Source organism: Hypanus sabinus, chromosome 12 (genome assembly GCF_030144855.1).
Source record: "Hypanus sabinus isolate sHypSab1 chromosome 12, sHypSab1.hap1, whole genome shotgun sequence".
NCBI lineage: Eukaryota > Metazoa > Chordata > Chondrichthyes > Myliobatiformes > Dasyatidae > Hypanus > Hypanus sabinus.
In genome coordinates, this window is record NC_082717.1 from 107,386,537 (window position 1) to 107,400,298 (window position 13,762).

Here is a 13,762-nt window from a genome sequence, read left to right on the forward strand (position 1 = left end):
TCTCGTCCACATACCTACCCAGACTTCCCAACTGAATGACATGTCAATTATACAAACAGACCTACATCCACTACTTCCATTGGCAGCTCATCCACATTCGCACCAACCTCTGAATGAAGAGGTTCACTTTTCACCCTAAGCTATGAACTTCAGGACAGCCTCTACCCTGCTGAAAGAGGACAATTAAATGGCTTTCTAGTATAATAAGAAGGACTCCTAACCTCACCATCTATTTGCCTGGAAAGATCTATAAGACCATAAGACATAGGAGCAGAATTAGGCCATTCAACCCATTGAGTCTACTCCACCATGTCTGATGTTACATCGTTCTCAACCCCATTCTCCTGCCTTCCCCCCATAATCTTTTACACCCTGATTAATAAAGAAAATATCAACCTCCACTTTAAATATTACCCAATGACTTTGCCTCTACAGCTGTCTGTGGCAATGAATTCCACAGATTTACTACCCTCTGGCTGAAGAAAATTTTTCTCATCTCTGTTTTGAGTGGGTGTCCCTCAACTCTGAAGCAATGCTCTCTAGTCCTAGACTTCCACACTCTAGAAAACATTCTCTCCAGTACACCCTTTCTAGGCCTTTCAATATTTGATAGGTTTCAGTGAGATCCCCCCCCCCCCCAATCTTCTAAACTCCAGCAAGTACAGGCCCAGAGCTATCAAACACTCCTCGTATGTTAAACCTTTCATTCCTGGAATCATTCTCATGAACCTCGCCTGGACTCTCTCCAATGCCAACACATCTTTTCTTACATAAGAAGCCCTGCACTGCTTGCAATATGCTAAGTGTTGAATGAGCAATGCCTTATAATCCTCAGCATTATATCCTTGCTCCCTGACTCTCTTGCTTCTCTGGCATTCTTCTAGACTCTTCCACAGTGAAGACTGATGCAAAATGCTTATTTAGTTCAATCGCCATTTCCATGTCCCCATTACTACCTCTCCAGGGTCATTTTCCAGTGGTCTGATTTCCATTCTCTTCTTTTTTATTCTTTGTATTTCTGGAAAAAAAACCTTTTGTATCCTCCTTTATATTAAAGCCATCTTGTAAGCATTCTGCAAAATTCCTCACTTCAGATCCACCATCAACCCGATTTATTCCAAATGATCTGCATAATGTTAACGATAGGCATTATTACTGATCTTCCAAGAATCACTAGATTCTGATATGGTTCCAGAAAACAAGAAAATTGCAAATGTCACTCCACACTTCAAGAAAAGAAAGAGGCAGTAGAAAGGAGACTATAGGCCAGTTAGTCTGACCTCAGTGGTCGGGAAGATGTTGCGTCGATTATTAAGGATGAGGTCTCAGGACATTTGGAGGCACATGATAAAATACGCTGCAGTCAGAATGGTTTCCTCAAGGGAAAATCTTGCCTGATAAATCTGCTGGAATTCTTTGAAGAGATAACAAGCTGGATAGACAAAGGAGAATTGGTTGATGTTGGTACTTGGATTTTCAGAAGGCCTTTGACAAGATGCCACACATGAGGCTGCTTAACAAGCTATGATCCCATGGTATTGCAGGAAAGATTCCAGTATGGATAGGCAGTGGCTGATTGGCAGGAGGCAAACAGTGGGAATAAAGGGAGCCATTTATAGTTGGCTGCCAGTAGTTATTGGTGTTCCACAGGGGTCTGTGTTGTGACCAATTATTTTTAGGTTATATGTCAATGATTTGGATGATTGAATTTAAGTTTGCAGATGATACAAAGATAGGTGAAGGGGCATGTAGTTTTGAGGAAGTAGGGAGGCTACAGAAGGACTTGGACAGATTAGGAGAATGGGCAAAGAAATGGCAGATGGAATAGAGTGTCAGAAAGTGTACGGTCATGCACGTTGGTAGAAGAAATGAATATTTTCTAAATGGAGAGAAAATACAAAAAACTGAGGCATAAAGGAACTTGGGAGTCCTTTGCAGGATTCTCTAAAGGTTAATTTGCAGGTTGAGTCTGTGGTAAAGAAGACAAATGCAATGTTAGCATTCATTTCGAGAGGACTAGAATATAAAAGCAATGATGTAATGTTGACACTTAATAAAACACTGGTGAGGCCTCACTTGGAGTATTATGAGCAGATTTTGGTCCCTTATCTTAGAAAGGATGTGCTGAAACTGGAGAGGATTCAAAGGAGGTTCGTGAAATTGATTCCAGGATTAAACGGCTTGTCATATGAAAAGTGTTTGATGGCTCTGAGCCTGTATTCACTGGAATTTAGAAGAATGAGGGGTGACCTAATTGAAACCTATTATATGGAGAAAGGCCTTGATAGAGTGGATGTGGAGATGATATTTTCTATGGTGGGAGTGTCTAAAACCAGAGGACGCAGCCTCAGAATAGAGGGGCATCCTTTTAGAATGGAGAGGAGGAATTTCTTTAGCCAGCCAGAGGTGAATCTGTGGAGGACAAGTCATTTTGTATATTTAAGGCAAAGATAGATAGATTCTTGATTGGTCAGGGCATGAAGGGACATGGGGAGGGGGGAGACTGGGGCTGAGAGGAAAATTGCATCAGCCATGATGAAATGGTGGAGCAGACTCGATGAGCCAAATGGTCTAATTCTGCTCCTATATCTTATAGCCTCATGGTCTTAAACTGAAATCCCCCATGACTATTGTAACGTTGCTCTATTTGACATGCCCTTTCTATCTCCGATTGTAATTTGTAGCCCACATCCTGACTACTGTTCAGAGGCCCGACCATAACTCCCATCAGTGTCTTTTACCTTTGCAGTTTATTAACTCTACCCACAAGGACTCTACATTTTCTGATCCTATGTCACCGCCTTCTAAGGATTTGATTTCATTTTTTTTACCAGCAGAGCCACCCCATCCTCTCTGCCTACCTGCCTGTCCTTTCAATACAATGTGTATCTGTGCATGTTAAACTCCCAACTATAATCTTCTTTCAGCCACGACTCAGTGATGCCCACGTCATCCATGCCAATCTGTAACTGCACTACAAGATCATCTGTATACTGTGTGCATTCAAATATAACACCTTCAGTCATGTCTTCATTACCTTTTTCAATGTTACCCCTACGTTACACTTCATCTCATCCCAGTGACTGCAATTTGCCCTATCATCCTGTCCTTCCTCACAGTCTCACTACACATAGCATCTACTTGTATATACCAACAGTCCCATTCTCACCCCATCACTCCGGTTTCCACCCCCGTCAAATTGTTTAAACCATCCCCAACAGCTCTAGCAAACCTGCCCGCAAGGATAATGGTCCCCTCGGGTTTAGTTATCAGCATTGCACGGTGCCCTCTAGTACTTGACAATACAAATACCAATACACTGTGAAATACTAGAGGACACAGCTTTAAGGTGAGAGGAGGAAAGCTTAATGGAGACATACAAGGCAAGCTTCTTTTTACATTGTTGCTGAAGAACCTGTTCCTGTGCTGTACTATGTTCTGTATCCTATAACCCTAGGTGGAATCATCTTCTTATCGGTGTTGGCTGAAAGTGACCCTTGAGGCATTCAAACGTTTGGCTGACCAGGAATTAAAAATGCTTGAAGTCTTACCAATCAGCCTCCCACAGAGGTGTCTCTGCAAGTGTCTGCAGTGCGGTTCCATCGCCTTGCGGATGTGCGCATGCAGTTCCTCACTCACTTCTGCCATCCTGGTCCACGACAGCAGCTTCTTCTCATTGAAATACCTGGCTGGGGGAGAGGGGTCCCCAGCTGCCCACAGCCACTCGCTGAAAACTAGAGGGCAGCACAGCAAATTTATTATTGAAGTTCATACCTGTGACCATATATTTCATTGAGATTCGTTATCTTGCAGGCATTCACAGGTAAAGTAGATAATACAATTGAATTTTACAAAAAACTATACACAAACAAACAGTGACAAACTACCAGGGTACAAAAGATAAGGAACTGCAGATAAAAAATAAAACTGAGAACATGAGTTGTGAAGAGTCCTTGAAAGTGAGTCTGCAGCTCATAGAATGAGTTCAGAGTTGTGGTGAATGAAGTTATCCACACTGGTTCAGGAGCCTGATTGTTGTACGGTGTTGACTGTTCCTGAACTTGGCCACTGCCAGAGAAACTACATTTAAGAGGCATTTAGACAGAAGCTTAAGTGAGCAAGGCATGGAGATAAAGAGTCCTACTGATGACAAGTAGGACTCTGCCGACACCCTTCACCAGGACTCCATCATGTCCTGAACTGTGTCTAAAACTCTCACTGTTTTTGCAATCTTGGGCAGAGCAATTGCTGTACCAAGTTGTCAATGGTGTGTCAATAAAAACCGGTGAGGGTCGACGGGGACGTGACAAATTTCCTCAGGCTCCCGAGGAAGTAGAGGTGTTGGTGTGCTTTCTCGGTTGGGGACTCTCCATTGATAGGTCCATTACTGGTAGGTACTTGGCCATATCGAATAGATGAAGCAGGTAGATCACTGCCTGCAAGTTATTGCATCCTCTCGTGGCTATTCCTGATAGAATTCCTTACAGGCATTGAGATCAAAAGTCAGGAGGTTATGTTGCAATTTTATAAAACTCCTGTTAGGCCTCAACTGGAGTATAGTGTAGAGTTCTGGTCACTCCACGGTAGGAAGGATGTTGAGGTTTTGGAGAGGGTGCCAGGATGCTGCCTGGTTTAGAGGGCATGTGCTATCATGAGAGGCCGGACAAACTTGGATTGTTTTCTCTGGAGTGGCTGAGGGGAAATCTGATGGAGGTTTACAAGATTATGAGAGGCAGAGATAGAGTGGACAGGGAGTATCTGTTTCCCAGAGTTGAAATGTCTAATGCCAGAGGGCATGCATCGAAGGTGAGAAGGGGGTAGGGTCAAAGGGGATGTGAGGGCTAAGTTATTTACTCAGAGAGTGGTAGATGCCTGGAATGTCTGGTCTTGAGGTACAGGCAAATACACTAGAGACTGTTAAGAGACATTTAGATAGCCACACGAATGTAAGGAAGATGGAGGGATATGGACATGGTGTAGGGAGGAGGGATTAGTGTTGGTGTTTTTGATTTGCTTTTTAGCTGGTTTGGCACAACATTGTGGGCTGAATGGCCTGTTCCTGTGCTGTACTGTCCAAAACCTCAACATCCTTCCTACCGTGGAGTGACCAGAACTCTGCTGTACTGTTCTCTGTTCTATGTCCTACATTTATAGGAAAATGGATGGATAGGGTAGACAGTGAGAATCTTTCTCACAGGGTAGAAATGTCAAATACCAGGGGACAAGCAATTAAAATGATAGGGGAATGCTTAAGGGATATCTTTAAACTTTATAAAGATAAAAAGGCGGAAGCTTTAGAGAGGGCACAGAGGAGGTTTACCAGGATGCTGCCTGGACTAGAGATCGTGTCTAATAAGGATAGGTTGAGCAAGTTAGAGCTTTCTCTTTGGAGCCAAGGAAGATGACAGGTAACTTGATAGGGGTGTTCAAGATGATAAGAGGCATAGATCAAGAGGACAGCTAGAGACGTTTTCCCATGGTGAAACTGGCTAATAAGAGGGGGCATCATTTGAAGGTGATTGGAGGAAAGTATAGGGGGATGTTCTTTATAAAGTGAGTGGTAGGTGCCTGGAACAGGTTGCTAAGGGTGGTGATGGAAGCAGATACGATAGTGGTGATTAAGAGGCTGTGAGACAGACAGATGACTAAAAAGGCAACAGAGAGTTATGGATCACATGGAGGCAGAAGAGATTTAGGTTAATTTGGAGCTAGATTGGTTAATTTGGTACTTGAGCATTGCTAAAATACACCTGGGTAAGTTAACAATTACTATGCCCAGTTAGAGCATAGTATGAAGCATTGTGTGACTGTCTGATAAATCTAGGAAAGATAAAATGGCAGGCAATGGATCTCAGAAGCTCATTGGGTTGGGTAGGAGGAGGGAGAATCTGTGAATGAAATATTATACCCACTTGGTTGTTTAATTATTGATTAGATTGACAGATTTCTACAATGCACAAGATTACTACACCTCAGTGTTCTAGGACAAGAGGGCACAGCCTCAGAATAGAGGGACATCCATTTAGAACACAGAGAGGAGAAATTTCTTCAGCCAGGAAGTGGTGAATCTGTGGAAGTCATTGCCATAGAGGGCTGTGGAGGCCAAGTCATTGGGGTACTTAAAGCAGAAGTTGATGGGTTCTTGATAAGTCAGGGGATCAAAGGTTACTGGGAGAAGGCAGGAGAATGGGGTTGAGAGGGAGAATAAAACAGCCATGATGGAATGGCAGAGCAGACTTAATCTGAATGGCTTACTTCTGCTTCTATGTCTTATGGTCTTACAAAAGGAATCATTTACAAAGCTCCCGCAAAAAAAGTGTTTCACTTACCATGTTGGTAGGATCCAGTCACCATCCCTGTAGGTGTGTTGTAGCATACAGCCGTCAGTGCAGACAGCTGGGACAGGAGTTCCATTCCTGCCTCTGGTCACAGAGAAAGAGTGTTTATAAATCAATTCCACTGTATGTCTCAATGTACATGTGACAAACCTAGTATTAAAAAGCTAATCTAAATGTAATGTGCTGTAAGGTTTTGCTGCTAGTGTAATGGCCTCTCTGTAAGGTTTCACTGCTAGTGTAATGGCCTCTCTGTAAGGTTTCGCTGCTAGCGTAATGGCCTCTCTGTAGCAGCAATGTTTGGGTTATGACTAGAGATAACAAGACTTTGGAATGTGTGCCTTCCAACAAGAGGCATGTTGCTTCTTTCTTGGGGGTCTGAGAAAAGATATTCACGGTCTTTTGTCACCGGGAGATGAAGAGAGAAGACACAAGTGGAGAGAGTTGGTAGAGCACCGGGCAGAGCAGACTTGGAGCGAGGGTACGACGGTCGGTGCCCCTCGGAGGAGGTCGATGGGGAACGAATGGATGGAACTGTGAGCTCCAACGTTGCGCATTAAACTGTTTCATGCGAATGGGCCCTTTTTTTTCCTTTTTTTGTTTCTTTACTCACCATATAGTCAAATTAGGAATTATAAAGCTCAATTATTTAATTGTATATGGTGTACTGTTTGTTATTTCGTGGTACTGATTTGTAACAGGGGACACATTACGCAGCATCCACACAAACAAGATTTCTCAAGCTCGGCTGGGCCAGAGGCTGTCCTCCCTTAGATTAAGCCGCCGGCCGGACCTGAGGGTTACATAAAGAAAAACGGAGCAGCACAACAGATAGCGTAACTCTTACAGCACCAGCGATCAGGGTTCGAATCCCGCCGCTCTCTGTAAGGAGATAGCATAACACTATACAGTGCAGCGAATCCAACAATCAAGGTTTGAATCCTGCCGTTCTCTGTAAGGAGTTTCTTTCCATGATTGCACGCGTTTCCTCTGGATGTTCCAGTTCGGGTTTGTAATGATTTAGGGGCCCGTGAACACTACCTCACATTTGCTGTTTTGCACTATTTATGTATTTAGTGTAACATAGTAATTTTCTATGCATCGCTCAGTTCTGCTGCACCAAACCACAAACTTCACGATGTATATCAGTGATATTAAACCTGATTCTGAGAGCACACAAGCAAAACTTTTCAGAGTATCCCAGAAAGCATGACAATAATAAACCATCACTATTTACAGCAGCCAACCTACAAATATTTGAGATGTGACATGGGGAAACCCACCAGGTCACAAAGAGAACATACAAACTCCACACAGCCAGCACTGGAGGTAAATCGTAAACAGCCAGCATAATCAAAGACCCCGCTCATCCCAAACATCCTCTCTCCTCCCCTCTCCTTTCGAGCAGAAGCCTGAAAGCACATACCACCACCAAGGACAGCTTCCATCCCACTGTTATCCCACTATTAAATGGACCTCTTGTACGATAAAATGGTCTCTTGTCCTCACAATTTGCCTCATCATGATCTTGCACTTTATAGCTGTTACATTTTATTCTACATTCTGTTATTGTTCCACCTCAATGCACTGTGCAATGATTGTACAGCTTTTCACTGTATCTTGGTACACGTGATAATAATAAAATCAATACTGGAGGCCAGAATCGAACCCAGGTCTCTCGTGCAGCGAGGTAGTAGCTCTACAAGCTGTGCTACTGGAACACCCACTCCAGAGATCCAGAAAGATAACCTGATGCAGCCAAAGGCACAAAGATGTGGATGTCTCCTCCTTCTTCTTGTGACAGTATGCAGCTGGCCAGATTCTCCCAGAATTCTCTTATCTTAGCATCCGGAAGATTCTTTGAACTGATCTTGCAGCCTAAAAAAAAACAGAAATAAAATGTAAACAAGTTAAAGAAGAACTCTGAATGTCTTCTTTGAAAATTAGTTTTCAGTGAGCTTCTGGTATGTGTTGGTGGCCAGATTTAAACTCCCTAAACACTGGGACAGAAATCTGGGCCTCCACCCACATACTGTTTATTATTTAGAGATACAGCACTGTATCAGGCCCTCCACACGAGCTCGCACCACACGATTATACTCATGTGACCAATTAACCTACTAACCTAGACGCCTTTGGAATGTGTGGAGAAACTGGAGCACCTGGAGCAAACCCATACAGTCACGAGGAGAACGTACAAACTCCTGACAGACAGTGGTGCCGCCGTAACGTTACGCTGACCCTATGCTGCCAAGCCACTGCCTGTGTTGCGGGTCAGTGGATATGGTCAGGATCAGAAGGACTTGGCTGTGTTAAAGTTGCTAATATACAAGATGAAACAAACTCTGGCAAACAGAGAGAACTGAAGGCCAGCTGTGGGGCTCGATGGTCTGAATGGCCTAGTCGTAGTGACAAAGAGCACAATAGACTAGGTTTAGGCAACCTGACAGGGGAGAGATGACACCAAATCCTATTTTTGCGCCAGGGTTTGGCAGCAAATGTATAGCGACCGAGAGGACTACAACATCGAAAGTGATGGAAGGACCCAACGCCCAGTCAGATCACCTCCTCACTGCAAGTGCACAGCTACCCCATCAATGGCCTTCTCCTGCTCCCAGTTAATCTGAACTTAATGGGTCTAAAATGATGCAATGGTGATTGAACAGGAATGGCTCTGGATCTCAGTGACTGACGCTGGCCAAGATATATCCAGTTCTCTACCATCTCTCATCAGCCTTCGTTGTCTCAATCTCCCTTTCTTTCTGTAACTATTAACTTCAAACAAGCACGTCAGAAATTTGAGGGCAGAAGTAAGTGTCCTACAAAGGAGAAGGTGCTTCAGAATTGGAAAGGTCTGAAGGTAGATAAGTCACCTGGACCAGATGGACTATACCACAGGGTTCTGAAGGAGGTGGCTGAAGAGATTGTGGAGGCATTAGTAATGATCTTGCAAGAAGCAATGGATCCTGGCTTGGTTCTGGAGGACTGGAAAATTACAACTATCACTCCACTCTTTAGGGAAGGGAGGGAGGTAGAAGAAAGGAAATTATAGGCCAGTTAGTTTGACTTCAGTGTTGGGAAGATGTTGTCATCTCCCTACTAAGGATTCAGCTACTTGGAGGCACATGATAAAATAGGCCAAAGAGAGCATAGTTTCCTTAAGGGGAACTCCTCCCTGACAAATCTGTTGGAATCCGTTAAGGAAATAATACACAGGATAGACAACGGAAGATCAGTGGATGTTGTTTACTTGGATTTTCAGATGACCTTTGACAATTTGCCACACGAGGCTGCTTTAGAAGAGCCCATATTTTTGCGGTAAAGATACTAAGATGGATAGAATATTGGCTGACTGGCAGGATGCAAAGAGTGGGAATAAAGGGAGCCTTTTCTGGTTGGCTGCCATTGACTAGTGGTGCTCCAGAGGGGTCAGTGTTGGGCATTTTTCTGTTTACGTTATACATCACCACAACAATTTAGGTGACATAATTGATGACTTTGTGACCAAGTGGTGGATGATATGAAAACGGGCAGAGGGGCAGGTAGTGTTGAGGAAGTGGGGTGTCTGTAGAAAGACTTTGACAGATTAGCAATATTGGTAAAGAAGTGGCAGACAGTGTCGGGAAGTAAGAGGTTATTCACTTTGTTAGAAGGAATGAAAGTGTAGACTATTTTCTAAACAGGGAGAATATTCAAAAATCTAAGATGCAACGGGACTTGGGTGTCCGCATGCAGGATTCCCTGAAGATTAACTTCCAGGCAGAGTCAGTGGCAAGGAAAGTAAATGCAATATTAACATTAATTTTGAGAGCATTAGAATATATAAGCAAGGATGTAATGCTGAGGCTTTATAAGGCATTGGTCAGACCACATGGAGTATTGTGCATGGTTTTGGGGCCTGTGCTGTCTTTACGACAGTTATTTAGTTTATAATATTTTCGCTTAGTAATTCATTTTATAGTATTTTCTAATTAGAATTAGAAGTGCTTAAAGTATATTCATTGCATGTAAAATATATCAGCATGCGATGACGTCACATCCGGTTTCGCCGCGTCTTGTGGGAAAGTACCGGTTTGAAATTAACACGAGGGTGGGGGCTCACCACGAGGCACACCTGAGCAGAAGTTGTTTTGCAGGCATGAGAAATCACAGTGAGAGCAACGCTGTAAGTTAATAGATAATCGATATATTGAACTAAGATGTTAATGCCAATCCTGTTAGAAGTAACGACGGTCGATAATGTTTATGCTTTCGTTAGTTAAAGAGTTGCGGATAGTTTGCATGGAAGTGTATTTAAAGTAGTCAATGGAGCAGGTAAACTCTCCCTGTATACTGCACCTCAGTGTAATGTAGTTATGGTCACCTTTACAAGTATTTACAATTGAAATGTGATATTAAGGAAGGAACAAATACTGTATCAATTATTGTTTTATCAACAGTTTTCACCATATGTTAATGTGAAGAGTGAACAGTAAATGGTTAATCTTACTGCGATCTGGTTTCATTGACTGTGGTTTATCTCGACGTTGAATTCGGCGTTATTAGTACACCCGAAGGAGAACGTTACAGTGAAAAAGCGGCATTATCAGGTGTTTCAAGTGCTGCAATGTCAGCTCGATCCAGCATCAAGTCGATGGCGCCCAGCGACAAGGGCAGTAGAGCGACATCAAGTAAGTCCACCCAGGCAAGAGCCAAGGCAGAAGCCGCCAAGGTGCGACTGCGTTACGCCAGACAAGAAGCAGTTTTGAAAATGGAACAGGCCACCAGAAAAGCCGAAATCCAGAAAGAAAAGGCTGCCAGAAAAGCCGAAATCCAGAAAGAAAAGGCTGCCAGAGAAGCCAAAATCCAGAAGGAAAGGGCCGCCAGACAAAGAGAAGAGGCCACCAGAGAAGCCGAAAGGGCCGCCAGACAAAGAGAAGAGGCCGCCAGAGAAGCCGAAACCCAGAAGGAATGGGCCGCCAGAGAAGCCGAAACCCAGAAGGAATGGGCCACCCGAGAAGCCGAAACCCAGTTGGAAATGGCAAAAATATCGACAGAGTTGCAAGTGCTGCAGCTAGAAAGAGAAGAAGAAGCTGCCAAGGCGGAAGCAGAGTACATAGAAGAAGCTGAAGGGACGCGTGATCTGACCGAAGTAAGATCTACTTTAGAAAGGACCAGACTGGAACGCACAAGCCACTATGTACAATCTCAAATAGACAGGCAGGCTCGTCTCTCCTCTCCATACGTATTCGATAACTTCCCCAGCTACGAGGAACCCCAGAGAGGCACGATTGCATCGCATCCATATGAGGGAGAAAATTTACCCTCGCGACTCCGTGATGAAGTCAAGAATGAAAGAGCTGACAACCGATACTTCTCGACACCAAACTTACAAAGTTTGATGCGAAGAGATGCAGAGGTCGAATCCAGGACAACAAATTCCATGAGAAACGTACGCTCTCAGTCATATAGGCGCCAACGTACTTCTCCAGCCCGCATGCCGCTTACAGCCGATCCCATGATGCAGTATTTAGCACGACGGGATCTCGTCACTTCGGGACTGTACCAGTTTGACGATAAACCTGAAAGTTACCGTGCATGGTACTCCACATTCACCAACGCGATCGACGGAGTCCAGCTCAGTGTCTTATGGCGAAATGGCTGGGGAAAGAATCACGCGACCAGGTGAGACGCATACGTTCAGTGTACATCAACAAACCCGAACTAGCCTTAAGCAAAGCGTGGGAGAGACTTCGGGAGGGCTATGGGGCCCCCGAAATTATTGAAGCGGCGCTATATCGACATCTGGAAAACTTTCCTAAGGTGTCAGCCAAAGATCACATTAAGTTAAGAGAATTCGGAGATTTACTCATGGAGATCCAAGGCGCCAAAGAAGATGGCTACTCAGCTAGTCTAGTATACCTAGATACTCCATCCGGGATTAGACAAGTCGTGGACAAACTTCCTTTTGGGCTGCAGGACAGGTGGCTGTCCGTTGCTTTAGATTACAAGGAAGAGCACGATGATCGATTTCCTCCCTTTGAGCTCCTCACTAGGTTTGTGTGCAGGGAGGCGAAGAAGCGAAACGACCCTAGCCTCGCGGGTCCAGGAAGCAGTACGATTTACACCAAGCCAGGTAGATCCTCTTCGAATGTTTTCAACATTGATGAACCCGTGTCAGTGCTCAAGACCTTGCAACTAACAACGACCCTAGCAAGTATTGTCCGTTGCATAACAAACCTCACCCCCTCAAAGGATGCAGAATGTTTAGGGAAAAACCCCTTGCAGAGAGGACGGCCCTTCTCAAGGAGAAAAGAATATGTTTTAGATGCTGTTCCTCAACCTCTCACCTCGCCAGAGAGTGTACGATCGCCCTGAAGTGTCCAGAATGTGATAGCCCAGATCACGTCGGGGCCATGCATCCCGACCTGTCACCGCAAACCGACGATGCTCCTTCACCCCCACAACAGGACGGCGGGGAGGGAGAGGCTCACCCCAGGACAACATTTGTCAGCTCGAACTGTACAGAAGTTTGCGGTCAAGCTCAGTCAAGCCGTTCTTGTTCCAAGATTTGCCTCACTGAGGTGTACCCTAAAGGAGCCAAAGACAAGGCCATCAAAGCCTATGTGATTCTGGACGATCAGAGCAATCGCTCACTAGTCAGTCCAGAGTTCTTTAAATTGTTCAACATTGAGAGTGAGAAGTTCCCATACTACCTCAAAACTTGCTCAGGCAACATGGAAACCCAAGGAAGGAAGGCAGAAGGCATCCAGATCGAGTCCCTGGATGGTAAAGTCATCATCTGTCTCCCTCCGCTCTTAGAGTGCGATAGAATCATGAATAACCGCACTGAGATCCCGACACCAAGTGCGGAGCTACACCAGCCACATCTCCACCACATCGCCAAACACATCCCAGAACTGGATCCAAAAGCGGAAATACTCCTGCTATTAGGAAGAGATGTAATCTGGGTACACAAGGTTAGGCAGCAGGTCAATGGACCACACGACGCCCCCTTTGCGCAACGCTTGGATCCAGGCTGGGTGGTGATAGGAGAGGTGTGCCCTGAAGACGTACACAAACCGATGGTTAACACACTCAAGACCAATGTGCTAGAGAGTGGCCGCCATTCAATCTTTCAACCCTGCCCGAGTGTCCCGTGCATTAAGGAAGCACAACAAGATGTTAACAAGCGTAAAGTAACCGACGAGACGCTAGGTCAGTCAGTTTCGTTCAAACTGAGCATGGAAATAAACTTGCACAATCAACTCAAGATGCCATTTCTTTAAAAACAAAGGACACCAAGGTCTTCAGAGATGAAGCAAATAATGGGGTTGCCCCATTGCCTTTCAGAGAACCATGCCAGCGCTCACCAGATAACAAAGAGCAGGCAGTCAAACGGTTCACGTCCTTACGGAAAACCCGGAAAAGGAAACCTGAGATGCAGC

General features: G+C 44.6%; 1 protein-coding gene across 6 annotated transcripts in view; it reads right to left on the reverse strand.

The window, feature by feature from the left end:
- Positions 1-13,762, reverse strand: part of LOC132403272 (epithelial cell-transforming sequence 2 oncogene-like) — a 120,030-nt gene that overhangs the window by 60,460 nt on the left and 45,808 nt on the right. For all 6 annotated transcript variants that reach the window (XR_009515229.1, XR_009515230.1, XM_059986694.1 and 3 more), the window contains 3 exons: positions 8,085-8,213; positions 6,330-6,422; positions 3,552-3,734 (listed from right to left, as the gene is read on the reverse strand). Coding sequence is in view for 4 of the 6 variants with exons in the window: in XM_059986694.1 (XP_059842677.1) it covers positions 3,552-3,734; positions 6,330-6,422; positions 8,085-8,213 (405 nt within the window). In the remaining 2 variants the exon portion in view is untranslated. The remainder of the gene's footprint in view (positions 1-3,551; positions 3,735-6,329; positions 6,423-8,084; positions 8,214-13,762) is intronic.